At 51.6% G+C, this 22,100-nt stretch overlaps 1 protein-coding gene across 1 annotated transcript in view; it reads left to right on the forward strand.

Annotated features, from left to right (window-relative positions):
• The window catches only part of CFAP77 (cilia and flagella associated protein 77), a 134,133-nt gene that overhangs the window by 96,902 nt on the left and 15,131 nt on the right, over positions 1–22,100 (forward strand). The window contains exons 4-5 of the mRNA XM_029203931.1: positions 10,145–10,250; positions 14,381–14,482. Of these exons, the coding sequence (XP_029059764.1) occupies positions 10,145–10,250; positions 14,381–14,482 (208 nt within the window). The remainder of the gene's footprint in view (positions 1–10,144; positions 10,251–14,380; positions 14,483–22,100) is intronic.

Below are 22,100 nucleotides of genomic sequence, written 5' to 3' on the forward strand. Positions count from 1 at the left end.
CTGAATCAGTTGATCACTGTAAATATTTTTTAAAAATACCTTCCCAAGTGTAAAGAGCATCAGGGGAGGCATAGTCGACAGAGCTAAGGGAGGTCTCTGGGGAGGATCACGGGATGGGGAGGGGGCATCTCCTTTAGGCCAACACCCGAAGTATGGGACGGAGCGACCGGGGAAGGTGAGGGGGCTCCCGGGAGGACACAGGTGCAAAGACGGCACCCCAAGGCCAGGGCCTTTGAAAACTGTGCTGGCACCCCAGGGGCAAGGAGAAGCCACCAGTGGGCGTTGAGGAAGACAGCATCGGATTGGCACCGTTGAAAAAGCCTCAGTTCCTATGTGGAGGGGAGGGTCTGGTGAGGGAGGACAGTGTCTGGGAAGGTCTGGGGTCCTACATGAGAGTAGCCAGACTCCTGGGTTTGGCCTCTGTCTGAGTTGGTTAGCTGGCAGCCCCTGGAGCCCTTTTGGAAACGGATTCACATTCTCTTGGCTGCAGACAGCGTAGCCTGAGGGGTGGGGGGTGGGGTGTCCAGGCTGGGCTACTGAGTGTGCTGTGTGACCCTGGGCCAGCCATTTGACCTCTCTGGGCTTCGGCCTCCCCACTCCCACTTTTCCCATCTCATTTAGTGAGGATAAATAATTCAGATCTTCTGAGTGGACCCCCTCCAGCTCCTCCAAAGAAAGCTGCAGGTCGGACAGCTGTAATTGTGACCGCAGGGGCTTTCGTCCTGTGGCAAAACTCATTCATTTTAGGCTGGAAAAAATACCTTTTTTTTATTATAAAGAACTACGTTTTCTTGAAAAAAAAAAAAAAAAACCCAAACGATAAAAAACCTTGGACATGTTTTAAGGTAGCAGCAAAAAATAGTTGCGGAAGAAAACAAGAAAAATGGTTCCTAAAGATGCAAGGGTCTTTAGGACCCCCAAAGGGTTGAGTATACGGAAGACGCTGAAATTCCCCCGCTTGGGCCAGTGGGACCCAGAAGGCCTGGCCACCCTCGGCTGCTTCTGGTGAAAAGGACGAAAAACAAAGAGCCCGGCCAGTTCTGGAGTGAGGTCGGCAGAGCTGCGCATGGTGGGGTGGCACAGGGATGGAGGCAGTGGGCTGGCATCCTGACACTGATTCAGACCCAGATCCATCACCGCCATCACTGACTGTGGCCCTGGCCGAGTCATGTGACCTCTCAGTTGTAGGTTTCTTGTTTTGCTCTATTTGCTGCGAAAGAGTCACATAAAACCAGTAAGTAGACTGGAGGGGGAGGGGCCGCTCACCCCACCTACCACGTCTGCCCCCTTCCCCCAGCACCATCCTCTGAGGGCTTCCTTCCAGTCATTTTTCCATCCTTCACACCTGTGTCGATGCCCTTACACGGGCGTGGCTGTTTCTCCCCACCTTCTTCTTTTCATACTTGACCTACGTCTTGAAGATGTTTCTGGGTTATTACACATATGGCCGCTTCATTCTTTCTGGTAGCTATATAATATTTCCTGATAAATGGGAGCAAGTGGGAGGGGCGGGGGAATCAGGAACGTGAGTGTCCTTGCCTTGTTCAAACCTGCTCTGAGGCTCGACTGCTTTCCCAGCCCCTTTCCCGGGTGAAGTCTCAGGCATCCATGGCTTCCCTGCTCACTTCCAGTTACAAAAGGCCATCCGTGTGCACTAGTTAATATGTCCAGTCTAGTGTAATCACCAAGAGTTCCAGCTTCACCGGGGGGACAGTTTCTTTCCTTCCTGCTCTGGAAGCTCAGTGGTAAGGGGCAGGGGGTGAGCTGCTCTCTGGGGTCCTTCCCTCAGCGCCCACACTCCTCGGCTGGAGGGTGGGTGGAGGGTGTTACGATAGGCCCTTCCGGTATTAGTACATTGCCCAATGTGATCTGGTAATATTTCACTTAGTATTTTTTCATTTGCTCTTCTTTTTTTTTTCTTTTTATAAATTTATTTTTATTTTTGGCTGCATTGGGTCTTTGTTGCTGCACGCAGGCTTTCTCTAGTTGCAGTGAGCGGGGGCTACTCTTTGACGTGGTGCACGGGCTTCTCATTGCGGTGGCTTCTCTTGTTGCAGAGCACGGGCTCTAGGCGTGTGGGCTTCAGTAGTTGTGGCACGCAGGCTCGGTAATTGTGGCGCACGGGCTCGGTAGTTGTGGCCCACGGGCTTAGTTGCTCGGCGGCATGTGGGATCTTCCCAGACCAGGGCTCGAACCCACGTCTCCTGCATTGGCAGGCAGATTCTTAACCACTGCACCATCAGGGAAGGCCTTCATTTGCTCTTCTAAGTGAGACTGACCAAGACATTCTCCTTGTCTCAGTTTGGGATCCTAACATGATGTGGGAAGCTTTTTTTTCTTTTTTTTAACTTTTTATTTCGTATTGGAGTATAGTTGATTAACAATGTTGTGATAGTTTCAGGGGTACAGCAAAGTGATTCAGTTATACATGTAACTATTCTTTTTCAAATCCTTTTCTCATTTCAGTTGTTACATAATACTGAGCAGAGTTCCCTGTGCTATACAGTAGGTCCTTGTTGGTTATCTATTTTAAGTGGGAAGCTTTTTTATAAAAAGTTCTGGAAAGTCCTGGAATACTGTTCTCAGCAAGGTCGGGAGGGTGCATGTGTGAACATACCCGGGCCTGGTACCCGTGGCTCTATTAACATTTTCTATAAGCACTTCAGTCAACTTTGATCGTTTATATTTTCCTGGACAAATCACCCATTTTGTTTTGGTTTCACATTATTAGCACAAAGTTATACCTAATACTCTCTTACGATTCAAAGAAACATCTTACCTGCTCTCAAGGGCAGCTCCACGTTCCGTGGCACCAGGAGCGTATTCAAGTTTGGGGGTTCCCTTTAAGAAAAACAAGTTCAAAATCATGAATACAAATTTAGGCATAAAACGGAATACTTAAGTAGAATGAGAAAAGAAATCAGAACAAATTAAAATTTTAAGTTAGCTGACAAATATCATAAACCACAAAATCCAGAAGAATAACACATTTTAAAAGGATTAATTGCCTGTCACAGCCCATATTCATTTTTTCCCTACATGTTTTGGCTCCATACTCTTTGATCACCTCTTTGTATGACAGTAATTTTGTAATATTTTTTCCATAAAGTAGAAAGACAGTTTAGGCTTTCCTCTAGCATGCTTGATTGCATTTTGAAAAAATATTTTACTCTGAAATTATTACAGATTCACAGGAAGTTGTAAAAATAGTACAGAGTGATCCTGTTGACTCTTTACCCGTTATCCCCGATGATAAAATCTTACATAATTATAGTGCAGTATCAAAACTGAAAGATGGATGTTGGTACAATACACAGACTGCATTCAGATTTCACCCGCTGTTTTTTGTCTTGTTTTGTTTTGTTTTGTTTTGTTTTGGGTAGCACCACGCGGCTTGAGGGATCTTAGTTCCCCGACCAGGGACTGAACCCGTGCCCTGGGCAGTGAAAGTGCTGAGTCCTAACCACCAGACCGCCAGGAAATTCCCCAGACTTCACCAGTTTTGCATGCACTCCTTTGTGTGTTTAGTGTCCACGCATTTTATCACGTGTATATTTGTGTAACAGTCATGATACAGAATTGTTCTATCACCTCAAAGACCCCACCCACCCCACCCCATACACTCACATAGTGACCCTTCTCCCTAATCCCTGGAACATTCCAAGAATGGTATATACATGGAATCATACAGTATGTGACCCTGTGAAACCGGTCTTTTTCACTCAGCATAATGGCCTTGGCATCGCCCAAGTCTTTGCTGTATCAATCGTCCATTCCTTTTTACTACTGCAGTATCCCATAGTATGCATGGACCACAGTTTAACTACTCACACACTGAAAGACATTTTGGCTGTTCCCACTTTGGAAATATTACAAATATTCCAGCTACGAACATTGGCGTATAGGTGTCTGTGTAGACGTAAGTTCCCATGTCTCTGGAATAAATGTCCAGGAGTGCAATTGCTGGGCCCATGTGGTAGGTGTATGTTTGGTTTTCTAGGAAACTAGACAAAACATTTTCCAGAGCAGCTACACCATTTTACACTCCCACCAGCAATGTATAAGAGGTTTAGTTTCTCTGCATCCTTAAGAGGTGTATAGTGACGTGACAGTATGCTCTTAATTTTCATTTCTCCAATGGCGAGGGATGTTGACTATTTTTTCATGTACTTATTTGCCATCCATATACCTTCTTTGATGAAATGTCTCTTCATGTTTTGCCTCCTTTCTAATACGATTGTTCGTTTGTTTGTGTTTATTTCTTTTACTGTTGAGCTTTGAGCGTTCTTTACATAGTCTAGATAGGAGTCCTTTGCCAGATACATGGTTTGCAAATATTTCCTCCTAGTCATGGTTTATCTTTTCATCTTCTCAAGAGACTCTTTCACAGAGCAAGAGTCCTTAATTTAGAGGAAGTTCAATTTTTCTTTTTTTTTTTTCTCTCCTGGATCATGCTTTTTTTTTTTTTTTGCTGTACACGGGCCTCTCACTGTTGTGGCCTCTCCCGTTGCGGAGCACAGGCTCCGGACGCGCAGGCTCAGCGGCCATGGCTCACAGGCCCAGCCACTCTGCAGCATGTGGGATCTTCCCGGACCGGGGCACGAACCTGCGTCCCCTGCATCGGCAGGCGGACTCTCAACCACTGTGCCACCAGGGAAGCCCCTGGATCATGCTTTTGGTGTCAAGTCTAGGAACTCATCACCTAGCCTAGCCCTAGGTCCCAAAGATTTTCTCCTATGTTTTCTTCTAAAAGTTTCACAGTTTTACATTGAAATCTATGCTCCATTTTGAGTTAATTCTTGTATAAAGTACGAGACTTTGGTCAAGAGGTTCTTGTTTGTTTTTGGTTTTGTCCATGATGTCCAATTGTTCCAGCACCATTTGTTGAAAAGGCTATCCTTCCTCTCCACTGGATTACAATTTCCGTCAATTTACTCTCTTAAATTTCTTACAACTCATATATAGCCTGATTCATAATACCCTGAATTATGAAAAGTATATTTCCTAAAATTTTGCCTAATCTTTCTTTCTCTGGCTCCTTCCCTCCCTCTTTTCCTCTCTGTTTCAACAAAGCATAATTACTGAGAGCAGCGTCATGTCAGTCCACATTCCACAGAAACCATGCCTGCTGGCATTGGTATTCAATGACCAAGACCAGTTATAAACCCATGACAAATGAACAAGAGAGCTTCTGCTTATGAGGGTACCTGGCAAGGGCTGTCTGAGGATGGACTGGTCAGGGAAAAGCCCTCTGAGGAGGTGACCAAACAGCTGAGACCTGAAGGCAAAGGAGATGCTGAGTGTCAGGGAGGAGTTTGGGGAGGGAAGGGCTTTGCCGGCCGTAGCCCGGCATCTGGGTTGAGTCTAAGAAATGGGGGGCTGTCAAGGGCATTTTAAGCAAGGGATGATGTGATACACTTTACGTCCTGGGTTTTCCCCATCTCAGACAAGCCTCTCCACCTTCTTATCTGATTTAATGAGCCTGAGCAGAAATGGGCAAAACCCGCTGGACCTCCGTCAGCCAGTCAGGGCTTAGGCTGTTGTAACTTACAAGGTTTGTCAGCTCTTCTGCTCTGAGCGCCAGCCCCCCGACCCCGCCCACCTCGTCCCAGTAATAAGAACCGCTGGCTGGAGCAGGACACAAAGATGGTCAGCGAGGCTGCAGGAGGGCTGCGAGGGTGGGTTCGCGGCGATGTGGGTAGTGGGGGCTGCTGGGAAAATAGCTTTTCTGTTGTGAATGGCCTCTTGGGGTAGATCTTGCAAGATTACGCATCTCGTGTCATTAGAAAGCATGGCTATAAATTAGGCTGCTCAGAAGCATGGGGTGTGTAATAATTAAGTAATAAAAGTCACCACAGGGGTAAGGGAACAGGAAAACAAAGAGCCACTGTTTGTAGATGCACTGCAGGCTGCCCTGTAAAGAGACCTCTGAGCTCAAGTGGCATTTCAAAGCCACTGAAGCTCCACTCAAGCGGAGTCCCAGGTCAGTCTAGTCCCAAAGAGGTCCCCATGGAAGGGAGGTGAACTGTCCTGGGCGCGCACACAGGGCGGGAGAATGGTAGGGGGCTGGGAAGAGGATGTTTAGGGTCCAGTCCAGCTCTTTGTGGCTGGTTCTGGAGCCACAAAATCCAACACTTGGACCGTCCCAGCAGGCAGTGGACGACAATAGGGAAGGGAGAGGACTTGGGCTAAATGACACTTGATACTCAGCTCAAGCCAATTGTTGCCATGTAGGAATGCAGACCCACTTGGCCAGAATGTATACATCTTCAAGACAATCTGGAAAGCTGGGTTCCTTTAATGTAAAATTTCCCAGTTTTTAAGTGTTGACAACAATTTCAAAGACTTTAATGACCACCGTGCAGACTGTATAAAACACAAAGCCAGAAGCCCCAGGTTTGCAGTCTCGGGTCCTTACTGTATGTGAGCTTTGGGAGTAGCCTCACTGCTCAGTCCCTCCATTTCCTCATTCCCTCGTCTGTGAAATAAGGTCACAGGGGAAGAACAGAGGCTCTGAACTTTTCCGGGGGCATTTGCACCTTTGAAAATGTGATGAAAGCTGTGGGCCCTCTCCGCAGACGTGGTGTCTATACACTCCTGTTCAGAGATGGTGGTCTGCCACTCCGTGGGACTTCAGGGGGGTAAGAGCCCCAGGCCTGGATGATTGATGAGGCCTTAAGCCCCGAAGGGTGGGTCCTGGGCACAGCCTCTCCAGACGCCCCAGACCCATCGAACCAGAACATGCCTCGAACAAGATCCCCCCGTGATCCACGCTCACGTGACGGTCTGCAAAACGCTGCTGGAAGGCACCTTCTGCTGTAAAAGACCCAGTGATGTCTGGTTTCAGGAACTTCTCTGGACAGCACGCGTCGGCACCGCAGTTTCTCTTGGTGTTTCCCAAAGTGTGGGCTGAGGAACCGCCATGTGTTCATTTCCTGGGGCCGCCATAACAAATGACCACAGACCTGGTGGCTTCAAACAACAGAAATGTATTTTTCTTGCATCTGTCCGTTCTGGAAACCAGAAGTTTGCAGCTGAGGTGTTGGCAGGGCGGTGCTCCCTCCAGAGGCTCTAGTGGAGAATCTTGCCCGGACTCTTCCAACTTGCGGGGGCCCCAGACGTTCTCTGGCTTTTCTCTGCCTCTGTCTTCACCTCACCCTCTCCTCTTCCCTGTATCTCCGATTCTGTGTATATTTTATGAGGACACTTGTCATTGGATTGAAGGCCTACCCCCCAAAGCGATTTACATACTGTTAATCCCATCTCGAGATCCTTAACTTGACTACATCTGCAAAAGCCCCTTTTCCAAATAAAGTCATACTCATAGGTTCCGGAAGTTAAAATGGAAACATTTGGGAGGGCACCATTCAACCCACTCACCCTGTATCAGAACTACTTCCTATATTTGCTAAAATTATTCTTTCTTGGGCCTCACCCCCAGGCTTCCTGGATCAGAACCTCTGGGGAGGGGGCCCTGGTGATTTTTATGCATTGAAATGTGAGACCTTCTAGTCCAGAAATATGAGGAGGCAGTCAGCTTGGACCTGAGCTGAGTGATGGAGAAGGTGATAAAGACCATTTGTGATCACAGGGAAGATGAGAAAGCAGTGAGCGGGGAAAACAATGAGCTTCATTCCCTGGATTTTTCCTCTTTGTCTTTTTACTTCTTATTACGAAAAATTTCAAACATGCACAAAAGTGTAGCAAATAGGATAATACACATCCATGATCAACCCTCATCACACAGCTTCATCCACTCTCAATTTATTCTGTCACTCTTGTTTCATTTTTTTACTTTGTTATTTTATTTTACTGTGCTCTATATTTTGCTGGAGGTTTTTTGTTTGTTTGTTTGTTTGTTTGCGGTACGCGGGCTTCTCACTGTTGTGGCCTCTCCCGCCGCGGAGCACAGGCTCTGGACGCGCAGGCTCAGCGGCCATGGCTCACGGGCCCAGCCGCTCCGCGGCATGTGGGATCCTCCCGGACCGGGGCACGAACCCGTGTCCCCTGCATCGGCAGGCAGACTCTCAACCACTGCGCCACCAGGGAAGCCCCTTGCTGGAGGTTTGTTTAAAGCAAATTCTAAACTACACAGAATTTTACCCCCAAACCCTTCAGTAGGTATTTCTAACATTAAGACGTAAAAAATACTCCACACAATTAGCACTGTTTCCTCATGGCTTCTGAAACTCAGCTAGTGTTCGCTTTTCCCTCAAAAAATACCTTTCCCCTGTTGGTTTGTTTGAAGCAGGATCTGAACAAGGTCCACATATTGCCTTTGGTTAATGTATTTCTTAAGTCACTTTTGATCGATATCACTTCCTCATCCTCCCCTTTCTTCAATGTCCTTTGTTGAAGCGACTGAGTCACTTGTCCTGTAGAATGTCCCACACTCCAGACGTGGCAAACAGCATCCTCGTGGTGGTGTTTACCACGCTCCTTTTCCCCCCGCATTTCCTGTAAGTCATGGTAGTTGGGCTGAGAGCTCTGTGTCCAAAATGGCCCTCACGGCTGCTGAGCACTTGGCGTGCGGCTGGCGGCACTAAGGAGCTGAATTTTCCATTTTATTTAAACTAACGTAAATTCAGATTTTCAAACAACCTTTTAAATACCCCATTCCCGGGCTTCCCTGGTGGCGCAGCGGTTGAGAGTCCGCCTGCCGATGCAGGGGACGCGGGTTCGTGCCCCGGTCCGGGAGGATCCCACATGCAGCAGAGCGGCTGGGCCCGTGAGCCACGGCCGCTGAGCCTGCGCGTCCGGAGCCTGTGCTCCGCAGCGGGAGAGGCCACGGCAGTGAGAGGCCCGCGTACAGAACAAAAAAATTAAAAAAAAAAAACAAAACCCTCATTCCTATCTCTAATTACATGTTGACATGATAATATTTTGGATATATTGGGTTAATAAAATACATTAGTAAAATTAATTCCACCTGTTTCTTTTTACTCTTTTTAACATGGCTACTAGAAGAATTTTAGTTACGTGGCGGCCCACATAATATTTCCATTTGACAGTGATGGTCTAGAAGTCTGATTACCTTTGGGCTCACTTTGGGGTTTGTTTCCCCCAAAGTGTTTGGTGGGTGGTGCTACATACCTCCTATTAATCACTCCCAGCCCCACATCTGTCACTTCCAGTGATGGTAAGACTGATCACTTGGGTAAATTTTATGTTATGCGTATTTACCACAATAAAAACAAATTGATCCTTTGGTCCAGCTGCTGTAGCCTGACACATCCATTGTAAAGTTCCCCATCAGCCTTCCACCTAATCATTGATTATTACCTAAATCCATTATTTCACTAGGCGTTGCAAAGTAATGATTCTCTTCCCCCAATTCTGTCCTCCCTCCTGCATTTTATTAGCTTTGGTTCTTCTATAAAGAACTTTTCCTCATCACCTATTAGGTTACGTTGAGAGGGTCTCACACACGGGGCTGCCCCCCTGCTCTGGGACCTTAGGATGGGGGATGATCAAAGTACCCACTTTACAGTGCTGTGAGGAGTGGGGCATGCAAAACGCTCTACACAGGGTAAGTTCTCCTTGGCTGGAGACCCTTGTCAAAGAGAACTAGAGCGGAGGCTAAAGGCAGTAAAGACGGATTTCATTCAGTACTATTGCAAAGGGGAAAGTGGCCTCGCTCAATTCTGAACACAACACAAGTGGGGATTTATAGCCAAGGAGCAGAGTGGACAGAAAATTACTACGAGGAGACTTCAAGGGTAGGGGGATTCTTACTAAACTGACTTAATAGGACTCTTGGTAAAGGCAGGCCAAGGTGATCAGATATCAAGGGCGGGGTGATTGACTTAGCAGGGTTCTTTGCTAAGGCGGACTCTTCATCCGGCCAAAGATAGGTCCCAAGAACGAGGCCTAATCAAAAAGAGGGCTCTGAGAAGCCTGCCTAAAATCTGGTCAGGGAGAGAGTCTGTCACCATGTCAGGCCCAGCACTTGGTTGGTGGACAGTAAGTGTTTGTTGAACAACTCACACGAGGCACCATTTCTTCCATGGCTGCAGAAGGGCCGGAGAGAAACTCTCACAGCCTTGGGAGAACACTTTGCCCTGTAGCCCTGGTGGTCAGGTGGGCAGCCTCTGGGGAGGGGGGCCTTCCCCGACCTCAAGCCCATCTAACTGCTTCCCCACAGGCCTTCCACCCCCTTCTTTGATCTGCTGCAGCATCGGTACCAGCAGCTATGGGTGCAGGAGCAAAAGGCCAACCAGAAAGCCATTAAACTGGAGAAAAAGTATAAGGTAAACGCAGTGCTCGCTCCAGAGCGGATGACTGATGGGGTGGGAGGGAAGAGAAGGGAGGGGCTGGGGGAGGCAAAGCCAAAGCTCAAAAGGGTGCCGTCTGAGCATGTCTATTGCTGGGGTGTGGGCAGGGCTGGGGAATCAAGTTGCTTGTTGCTTTGCTGAAAGGGTCTCGGTGATGACCAGGTTCAACCCCGACTTAAGCCCCGCCAGCATCACCAGTAAACTGGCCCTGTGTGCCTCTGGGGCAGGATTGGGATCCCATCTCCCGATTCCCGTCTGGGGACGGTCCCACCAAACTCCGTGTGACCCCACACGTCTGGAAACCAGATTGTCCACGAATCTGACCTGGCCCGGACAGAAATGTGCCCCGGTCTATCTATAAAGAGAAGGTTAGGAAGGCAAAGTCCAAAGAGAAAACCCACTTCTGGGAGGGCTCCGTAAAGACTGCGTTTTATGAAACGTTAGGATACATTTTGTTTCAAGTGGATGACTAAGCCCCATGCTAACCGCTCCACGTACATCACATACACCATCTTATGTGCGCTGGATACAAGCCTGTGAGCTGGGTGTCACCCTAGTTCCCAGGCATGGAAATCGAGGCCCAGAGTGGTGGTGGCCACACTGGGAAATTTGAGCTGAGGACAGAATGACACCCAAGCACCAGCAATTGTTAATGGTGTGCGCCTAGGTGAGATTTTTACCTGGAAAAACATCTTTAGCAGTGAATTTGCATTGTCACTTGCATTTGAAGATACTAAACGTGGCACCCCCTTTAAAATAGTCTGAGAGGGCTTCCCCAGTGGCGCAGTGGTTAAGAATCCGCCTGCCAAGGCAGAGGACACGGGTTCGAGCCCTGGTCCGGGAAGATCCCACATGCCGCGGAGCAACAAAGCCCGTACGCCACAACTACTGAGCCTGCGCTCTAGAGCCCGCGAGCCACAACTACTGAGCCCACGTGCCACAACTACTGAAGCCCGCGCGCCTAGAGCCCGTGTTCCGCAACAAGAGAAGCCACTGCAATGAGAAGCCCGCTCACCGCAACTAGAGAAAGCCCGCACACAGCAATGAAGACCCAACGCAGCCAAAAATAAATAAATAAATTTATTTTTAAAAGTTTAAAAAAATAAATAAAAATAAAATAGTCTGAGGTTCGGACTTTTGGAGCACTCAGGTTGGTCTCTTCTCCAGTAGATCCGGATCAATGACGGTAAAATCAGAATTGCTTTTTTGCTCACGTAGCACTATGTAGATTTCATTAGAAGCACAGCTTTAGTGTCTTTGGTTGTTGCAACGATCTCACCAATGCCGTCCCTCCTCCAGATTCCGTGCAGAGAACTGGATCCAGCACGCACCCTGTGTTCATGCCTTTTGCCCTCCCGGACACCCCGTGAGGTCCGAGTCTCATCAGATCATTCAGTTTGTTTCATTTTCAGATGGAGGAACTCAGTCTCAGAGAGGCTAAGTGACTGGCCAAAGGTCCCAGCCAAGCCAGGACCCAGGTGCGTCCCGCCCCAAAGTCCAGGCTTTTCCTGATGGTGAGGTCCCGCTCTTGCTGATTACGGGAAAGCTTAAGATTCAGCAACAGTGCCTGTGGTGTTCTAGGGACAAACTGGGGAGTGGAAAAGTCTTATCAGGGATCCCGGCACCCTTGGGACCGGCCAGGAACGGCTGCTGGGTGGAGGGGCCCAGGGCTCCCCAGGCCCAGCCAGGAGACAAGGCCCCTCCTGGCTGTTGTCAGCGGTGGGTGGAGTCCGAGACAACCACTCCTTAAAGAGCAGAGCGTTGTAATAATACTTTAAAGCAGCCCATGACTAGTTTATTTGTTAATGGCTCCAGAAGGAGTCAGCTCACTATGGTAACGGCCAGTTTCCGAGGGAGCATTGCCGTTACACGCTGCTGCTTTATAGCTCCAATCCAGAGTCCTGTTTTTAATTAGCAGCTATTTCTCGACAGCTCAGAGTGTCACAGGTCCTCAGAATCCCGGGCCTCCAAAGACACGCCTTCTGAGTCTAGAGATAATCTCATAGCCAGTGCCCCTCAGTTTTCAGCAGAGCACCCCTTAAGCAGCCACTGTGGGTGGCTCCATCCCCAAGCACTGGTTGGGGACTGGTGCCAGCCTGGGGGTGTGTGAATTTGAGTGAGTCACTGCTTTGCTGGGGCCTCAGTGACCTCACTGGGCCAAAAAGGGGGTCAGATTAAATGGGGGCCTGCAGAGCTGGGCCCAGCACATAGTGGGCACTCAGAAAATACTTGTGCAAACCATCCGCAGAATTATCTTCCTGTCCCAAGATTCTCTGCGGCTATCAAACGGCTACAAACACCCTGACCCACCAATGGCTGAGGGCCTGATGAACAATTTGTTAGGGTTGATGAGACCTTTGATTTACAAGGTCAAACTGCCCCCATCCTAGGAGAAGCCTGTCTCCTCAGCACCTTTGGAAACAGCTTCCATTTAGTGAGTAATCATCTTGGACCAGACACTCTGCTCAAAGCTAACTCCACAAATCCTACAAGAACCTGTTCGTTACGCATCGGTACCCGCGCTTCCTGCAGAGGAAACTGACGTTTGGAAAGGTGACAAGACTTGCCTTCATTCCTCCAATTCTGAAGGCCAACAGCTCCTTCACCCCGGGCCGGGCAGCCTCTTGGCTTTGGTTCGAAGATGAAGCTTCAAAGCTGTTCTAGAAAGTGGAGGGGAGGGCTTGTAAGTTATCCACACATGCATTCAATAAAATTAATATAATTGATCAACAGAATCAACCAAGCAAAGGGGTTCGATGGGGTGGTAGCGTCTTCGGTTAGGCTCAGGTCAGCTTTCATTTGTCGGCGGCACTGTCTGCCCTGCGTCCCCTCTCACACCCCCTTCTGCAGTGGCCCATCCTCTCTGGGTCACTTGCGCGCCAGTGCATCGTCCAGCTCATCCGCTCTGGGTGTGAGGTTCCCACTCTTTACACTGAGGCTGTAGTTATAAACAAGAGGCCCGTGTTTACCAGTTAACTCCCCTAGGGGGGTTTGAATTTTGACAAGGATCACAGCCGTGGGCTAATAAGGCCTGGCTGTGTATGGAATTCCCCCAGGGCACACATTGAAAATGCAGACTCCAGGGCCCCTCCCCCTCTGATTCTAAGGTTGGAGGCCTGGGCCCCTGTGTTAGTCTGCTGGGGTGACCATAACAAAATACAACGGACTGGGTGGCTTAAACAACAGAAATCTTGGAGGCTGGAAGTCCAAGATCAAGGGACCAGCAGAGTTGGCTTCTCTGGAGGTTTCTCTCCTTGGCCTGAAGACGGCCGCCTCCTCGCCATGTCCTCACATGGCCTTTCCTGTGTGGACAAGCCTGGTGTCTCTCCTCTTCTTAGAAGGACACCTGTCCTACTGGATCACAGCCCCACCTGATGACCTCCCTGAACCTTAATCACCTCCTTAAAGCCCCATCTCCAAATACGGTCACAACTGGGGGTTAGGGCTTCGACACATGAATTTGGAGGGGAACGCGATTCAGTCCACAGCAGACCCCATGAGCTACAGGACCCTAATTATGGGCCTGCCGACCTCTGTTCGTGGGCACGGGGCGTGCAGCTAAAGAGGAGGAGGACCGCCTCTGTGCCTCTGAAATCCCACCCCCAGAGACCTCCGAGGCCCTGACCCAAGCCCCCAAATCCCTCCCCCCGAACAGGAGTCCTCCTTCCTCTTCCACGAGCAGACCATGCTGAGGACCAGCCCCACAGAATGGCAACAAGCCATCGAATCATTCATTCTTCATTCGGACACTGTGGCGTCCGTGGTAACCACCGGGGCTGTGTTAGCCACTGAGAAAATTACAAGGGTGTCTGGGACACACCCCTGCCCTCAAGGTGGCTGCATGTCAGAACCCAGAGAGTTCTAGGGCCGAACCTAAAACCAAAATAACACGCTCCCAGCGTCCCATGGTCCCACCCCCAAGTCCACTGTGGTCACAGGCAGGGCCAGGGGTGCAGGTGCACTGAAATCAGACAGGGAGAAGGGCCAGAGCCAGGAGGAAAGTGACGCGTGGGTCTGCAGCACCAGGAATCTCAACTCTTCGTCGTGGCTCGGGCTTCTCCAGGGAGCCGGTAACCATCTTGCCTTGGCATTTCTCGGGCCTGCAGGTGATCCTCGGGAAACTGTATGAGACCCGGAGCAGTCAGCTGAGGAAGTACAAGCCGCCTGTGAAGCTGGACGCCCTCTGGCACGTGCCCCACTTCCAGAAGGTCAGTCTCGCCTCCACCTGCCCCTTCCTGCACCCGGGGGGGGTGCCCCTCACCTTGACTGGTCTCTACCTGTCCTCTAGACCGTAGAGTTCTGTGGGCTTCTACCCATCGACTGGCATAACAACAACAACGACAGTAATAATAATAGCAACAGCAATGGCTAGCATTTTGGAGCCCCTCCTAAGTGCCAGGCACTGAGCTCCACTTCATTGGCTCTTCCCACACGTGGAAGTGGGGAGCTGCTGCTATCACCCCCATTTCACAGACAGGAAACGTGGAGAACACTGGTGAGGGCAGCCTTGGGCTGAGGCTGGGCCATCTGACCTCGGAGTCTGGGTGTCTGTCCACTGGGGCGGACGCTGTCTGGACCAAAACCCTCTCTACCGATGGGGTCATTGCACCCCATCCTACACTGGGGACCTGGGGGTGCAAGACAGTCCCATGCCATCAGCGCTAAACCTCCCGCAGGGGGGCATCCCTGGGGAGATGGAGCAAATGTCTCCTGTGGGCTGTCATGCACCCAGAATGATCTCGCACCCACCATGCTCCGGCCTCAGGACTGACCCAGTGTCCATTCGGCCACGTAGGCCTGTCGCACCGTGACGGGGCTTCTTCTTTAGCAGCTTTTAGCAGAAGAAAAAGGAGGAATAGCCGGGGCCATTGTCAGAGGAGGGGAACCGGGAGACTTGGGGACAGTGCCACGGGATGGTGGGGGCCGTGCGTGCCCAGCTCGGGCACAGGAAGCCTTTCTAGGGGCCACCAGGGCCACGCCTGGTCCCGGGAAGACAGCCGCACAAAGCCACATTCCCAGACAGCCCAGGCCCGGCCGCTGTGTAGAGTTAAACAGCAATTTAGACAGTGAAGGGGCCCATGCCTTCCTGAACCTAATGCAATCGAACAGGCTGCCAGAGAAGCCCACTAGCCCCCCTTGATGTCGCTCTCGTGTCCTGCCCAAGTGGCCTCCATCAGCACGTGTCAGTGGCCAGCCGCCCTGCTGCTCATCGGCCCGTGCCGTCCCTGCGCATGCGGGCGGGACTGGGCGCCCAGCGGGAGGGGCGGGGAGTCACCGAGCTGCTGCCCCGTTATCACTCCTCCTCCCCGGCCTGGGCAGCGCCCCTCGCCTTTGGCTCCTCCGCCTCCCCCAATTTCCTGCCTTGTTATCCACATCCCTCCTCCCCTTTCTCTACCTCTCACACTCGGGAGTTTCGCCTACCGCCTCCTTCCTGGCCCGTCTTCTGTTGCCTTTCCTCTTTTCTCTCTGATTTTCCTGATGTTGGAAGTCCATGGGGGATGCAGACATCCTGGGGACCCTGCCCAGGAAGGGATGGGACCCACGGCTCCCCGGGCACGAAATGCCCTGCCAGCAGTCTGCTCTACAGCACTGACCCCCAGCCCCTCTCAGCCCCCTTGTCTCCGATTTAGAATCTACAATTAGCTCCCAACCCAATGGACCCAGGAGGGCTCAGGTGGTCTCCCCCAAGCCCATCGGAGCGAGGAAAGGCCCCCCTCCCGCCTCCACCACCCCCAACCCAGGTAACATGGATTCTGCTGTGTCAGGAGCCCCTGTCTCACCCGCAGGTAGCCCCGCAGCCTGGCCCGGAGTAGGATTGGAAATCCAGATATAAATGAGTTTCTATTTCTAAAAGAGGGGATTTGACTCAGCTGAGCTCAGGTCTCTTCCAGTCTTTAGATTGTTACAAATTACCGTTAGGAGCACGGTGGCCCACCTGTGATGCTACCCCTCTGTTTGTGCTAAGTCATTATTTCACACAAGCATCCTTACCCGAGTTGTACTGAGGACAGGCAGAGATGGGTTTCATTTTCCTTGCCCAGCAAGTGGCTCAGCCTGGAACCCAGGGCCCGAGCTCAAAGGCACTATCCATTGTGTCATAGAAATAGCGAGAAACAGAATAAAAATGCAAGCCCCGGGATTTATGGGGTGATTTTTCATCTTTCCTGGGGATGTTCACGGGCTTCTGGAAGTTCAGCTGCAGGAATCTCAGAGCAGGGCTGGTCCCTGGGCGCCACGCGGTACAGCCCAGCAGAGGCGCTTAGAGCCCCAGGGCGTTGCCGCCACCGCCGCGACCCTCGGTGCCCTCCCCGTTGGGAAATACCACCCATGAACAGTATTTATTGAGCTCTTACTGTGTGCCAAGTGCTGGACATGCATTATCTCCTAGATATAATACTCTCATTCTACTGACTCGGAGACTGAGACTCAGAGAAGAGAAGGAACTTGCCCTGTGAGAAGGGAATGCCGGCCTTTGAGGCACGTAGCCACATTGCAATTCATTACTTAACCGGGCCATTCGTTGTTCAATGCCCATCTTCCCCCCTAAAGTGCGAGCCCACGAGGACATGTCTGTTGTGTCTCCACCGTGTCCCCGGAGCCCAGCCCAGGGCCTGGCGCCCAGCAGGTGGCCAGTAAATGTCTGTGGGAAGGATGAATGAAGGAGTGCATGAACGAATGAATCACCAGTGCAGCCCAGGACGACAGACGAATTTAAAAGCCTTTCACAGACCCGATGAAACCCCCTTCCCAACCTAAAGGTCCCAGGGCCCACCAGCTGCAGCAGCCCACGGGGTCCGGACTCGGAAGGGGCGTGGCCAGAGCTGCTCCTCCCGCAGGGGGTTACTGCTGTTGAGGCCCCAGGAGGGTCTTTGTGTCTCGTGTCTGTGCCCATCCGCCCGGCCCCCCTTCCCCACCCGGCCCCATTATGAAAGGAAAAAGCGCTTCCAAAAAAGTGGAATCTGTCACGGTGATGGATAACCTAAATGGACTCTCCCAGCTCGCGAACAGATGTCTACGCTGAACTCTGTCAGAAATAATTAAACACCTTTCACACGGAAAAGCAGCAGGCAGGGCGCGGGCGCTCCCGGGCTGGGTGAGCGCTCAGCAAAGCTGGCTTTCCATCCATCCCCACCCGGCACCGCACGGGGCACCTCCGGATCTGGGCCCAGAGGGACCAAGGAAAGGGGCAGAGACACCCCTCGGTAGGGTTCCCTGTCCGGCCACACGGGGTCCAGCGCTATCTCCTAGTCTGTGCGACCAGCAGTCGCCACGCGAGGGCCAGTGCCCAGAGGGAGGGTTAGCCGACAGCTGGCGAGTGGCCTGTCTGCCAGGATGTTCATAACAGGCCGCCAGCCAGCCCCCAGGCCTGGGCCAGCAGCTGGACCTCCCTGGGGCTCAGTTTCCCCACCTGAAAATGAGGGGGGAACACTCGTTCTTGAGGGTCTCTTCCAACCCAAGTTTCCATGACCAAGGAGCCATGTGGCGTGAGGCACGGGGTCTCGTGGAGGCCGCAGACACCGAACCCAGAGTGAACTGGGACAGGTTCTCATTTTGGGGACAGGACATGAACTCATTGCCTCGTTCCTGAGTGGGGGGACCCCTGGGCCTGGGACCACACCCTCTGTGCCTGGTGGCCAGGCTTTCTCTGCGCCCCCCTCCGCAAGGCGTGCTGGGGGCCAGCGGGGAGGGAGGAGGGGGCAGCGCTGTATGTCTGTGTGCGCGTGACTCCAGGGTCAGCCAGACCCGGGCCACGTGGTGACCCTGCCATTCCTGACCTGTCACGTGGCTTGACCTGTCCAAGGCCCCGTTTCCTCTTCGGTCAAGTGGACCAGTGAGGCTCCCCTGGCAGGGTTGTTAGATGAGAACACGTGTACAGTGTTTAGCAGAGCGCCTGACCCTTATCAAGCCAATAAATGGCAGCTGCCACAAGGGTGGTCCTGGTGATCATTCATTCACTCACTCATTCATTCATTCATTCATTCACAAATCTTATCTCTGAGCACCTTTATGTCAGACCCTGTTCTCAGCACTGACCATATACTACTGTAGGGCTGCTGGCGACAGGCAACAAGTGAGGTGGACAGACGGACGGGCGGACAGGTAACTGAGCAGGTGGACCACTAGACGGGGGAGTCTGGAGAAGCTCCAGCCCTAGGCGTCCAGTTCTCACAGCCCGAAATGCTGGGGAGATGTCAACCTGAGCTGGCAGCCCCGAGCTTGGGGGTGGGGATGACCGCCCACAACGAGAACCGCAACAGCACGATGCGGACTCGGGTTGGTCCACCCTGTTTTGCCTTTCGTGTCCCCGGGTGGCGTTGGGGGGGGACAGGGCATCCCAGCTCACCCAGGACAGCCCTCCTTGGGTCTGGTTGGGAGGCAGACTAAGTAACAGCGCCCCCTCTGCTCTCAAAAGTGACCCAATCAGGGGCTTCCCTGGTGGCGCAGTGGCTGAGAGTCCGCCTGCCGATGCAGGGGACGCGGGTTCGTGCCCCGGTCCGGGAAGATCCCAGATGCCGCAGAGCGGCTGGGCCCGTGAGCCATGGCCGCTGAGCCTGCGCGTCCGGAGCCTGTGCTCCGCAGCGGGAGAGGCCACAGCGGTGAGAGGCCCGCATAGCGCAAAAAAAAAAAAAAAATAGTGACCCAATCAGAACCATATATTCTATGGTCTCCTGGTATGAAATCAAGAAAAACAGACGGTTTATCCCTCTTTACAAAAAGACTGCCAGTGATAACGGCCCAAAGACAGAGGGGCGGGTGCCCCCAAATATTTATAGCAGCACTGACAGTGGTGAAAGGCTGGACGTCGCAGGCAAGTAATGGCTTAGGTACGTGTTGGGAGCTATTACACAGATATCGCAGAGATAATATACGACATCATGAAATATTATACAGCCACTGAAAATATTGACTTCAGTCTGTACTTATTGACACTTTAATCATCTTTCCCCACTTTAATAATAATTTCCCCACATATTATTGGGGGAAAGAACCTGTGCTGCGTGACCCCGTCTGGATGGAGGCGCCCATACACCACGCGGGGGGTCTATGCTCCAGGACAGACGTCCGGAAGGAGAGGCCCCGAGTAGCGGCAGCTGGGATCCCTGGGGTGAGCTGGAGGCTGTTTTACTTTCTCTGATGCTCTTTTCTGCATTGTTTCCATTTTTATAATGAGTTCCTGTAACTTTTACAAAACCAGTAAGGTTTTCTTTTTTTCAATGTTTTTAAAGGATGGGGACTCTACATCCTTCCCCAGGGTGCCTGTCCCTGTGCTCAAGCCCCTTTCAGCCCTGTTCCTCCCTACGACTCACCGAGCACTCCCCGTGCTGCCGGCCAAGCCTGGTTTCTCCTGTTCAGTTTCCATCAGGCATAAAGGTTAGAGGCTGGCGCTCAGCCCCAGTCGTGAAAGCGGCTGACTTGCGGAGTCTGGATCTCTATGGCCAAGTCCATGTTATAATTGGAGATCCAAGATCCACTTTAGAGGGGGGTTTGCCCAAGCATCTCGGGGTCTCCACTTCAACCCGAACACTCCTCCTCTCCCCGCAAGCTCTCATCTTTCCTCTACAGCCCCGATACCCACCGACATTACATAGTCATTCAGTCACTAAAGTATGAACAAATTGACTATATTTTCATTTGGCTTTTGGGTTCAGCCCCACTGCTTTAGAATAATGGCCCAAGCTATTAAGCTAACAGTTTGATTTACAAGCTCTTGTGCTCTGAACGCTGGGATCAGACTCCTCTCTTTGTGGAAGACTAACCCTGCCTCGGGTCTCCTGGGCCTCTGACTCACTAAAAGAACAGGAGACGGTAGGGAAGAAAACGGCAGCAGTCAGCCAAGCAGCGACGCCCAGAGACACGGCAGATTAGTGAAAGCTGCTGAATCTAAGAAAAGGATTTTCTTTCCCACCTTTAAGCTCTCTTACAAATCATAGCTGGCTGGAAAGTTAGCTCTCTGTTAAAGCCCCAGGGCGGGCTCTCAGCCCGTCCACCCTGCTGCCGCCACCTCTCCAAAGGGCCCGCACGGTTCAAATATAGATGGACCGTTCTCTGCACGGGTGTCTCAAGCCCCAAAGTCACTCCTTCCAGACCCAGGAAGGGCAGATTCCAGATGGACTGCCCCTCCCTGTGGTCCCTGCACCGGTGATGTATTTTAAGAATCCCGTCGGTCTGTTGCCTCAGAATAAGAATCTTCCCAGGTTGCCGTGTAGGGCACTGAGAGCACACGGGGCAATAGGAAGAATGATTCAGAGGCTCTGATGCTCTTGACATTTCTTCCCTAAATACAGATTCCCCCCTCCCCTTATAAATCAGATGAGTATGCAGAAGGGCTGACTCGCCGAAGGAATAAAAGCAGGGGCTTAATTGGTTTTACATAATCCGGCACCTCGGAGAGACAGAATTTTTAGGCACCTGCTCACGAGGTGACATTGCTGCTCAAAATCCCAGTGAGCTGAACCTCTGGGGGTGGGGACAAGAGGAAAAGGGGCCGGGGAGGGGGGTGGGGTGGGGAGAGGAGATCGCGGCAAAGTTTCTGGTGCAGCTGGAGAAATCTTGAAGTCCGAGGGAACCCGGGTCATGGAGGGAGGTGGCAGGCATCCTGTGGGATGTGGGAGCTGGCACTTGTAACAAAACAGCCCTGCAACCTGGGCACCCCCAGCCTGGCTGTCCCCATAATCTGTCGGGCACCCCTGGGAATTTTCAGTTTAATCCAGAAAGCACTTCACCCCGCATTGGGTGTGAAAATATTTCCAATTTCGTGTTGAAAATCAACCAGAAAATAGACTAAGACGGCTTGTTTTGACATCAGGCATCTACTTCTAATCTCTGGAGATAGCTAGAATCTCATGTTGAGTTTTGGGAGTTGATAGGACTTGCCAGGTCCCCAACTGCTTCTCCCAGCTCATCCCCAAGAGAATAAATCCCCCATGATCTAAAGAGAATCTCCCGGGCTTAAGAAGGAGATTCGGGTTAACGTCTGCCACCTCTGGAATGACTTCCTCCATGTCTCCCTCGTTTCCACATGTCCCCACTTGTCAGCCCCCGTCGCCAGGCACCGAGGCTGCGGGAGCGATGGGGTCCAAGCCGCCTGGCACGTGGCCAGCAGGAGGGTCCCGCAGATAAACAACAATAAACATTCGATGATCTACTTGGATAAAGTCAAGGTTTATTCAAACTGAGGTTTGTCAGAAGTGCAGGCGAGATGAATCCAGAGGCCGGTATCCTCATATCTACAAGCTGCATGCAACACACAGAGCCTCCCTGGTTTCCCTCAGAGATGCAAAGTTCATGGGCATCAGAGAACGTAACACGTCGGAGAGGAAGGAAGATGATGGGGATGTTTTCTTGGCTTCTTCCCTTCTTCTCCTCAAAGACAGCGTGGGAAATGATGCCTTAGCAGTGCAAACAATGTCGGTAGTTGGACCAAAGTCTACTGGCTGGAGGTGCAGAGGGAAGGGCGTCCAAGAAGACGGCGCCCCCAGATGACAGCACAAAAACCACACCGACAGCTCACACATCCCAAGCGCCTCTTAGAGGCCAGGCTGGGTGCCTCGATGGATGGTCTCGTTTGGTGTCAGTGCTCACAGAAACCAAAGCTTGGAGGCTTCAAGTCACGTGCCCCAAGGGTCACAGTTAACAAGTGTCGGGTGGTGGCTGAGCCCTCTGGCTGGCTGCCTCCAGGCCTCAGGCCCTGGAAGAGTCGATAAATACCAAGGACCTGCAACTGAGGTCAGGGGCCAGTGGGGGCTAAATGCAGGACCTGGGAAGGAAAGAGAAGGGCGGTCAGGAGCTCGGGTGTTTATAGGTGTCCAGAGGGTCGTGGCCAGC

Source organism: Monodon monoceros, unplaced genomic scaffold, assembly GCF_005190385.1.
Source record: "Monodon monoceros isolate NGI ecotype Baffin Bay Population unplaced genomic scaffold, NGI_Narwhal_1 Super_Scaffold_5, whole genome shotgun sequence".
NCBI lineage: Eukaryota > Metazoa > Chordata > Mammalia > Artiodactyla > Monodontidae > Monodon > Monodon monoceros.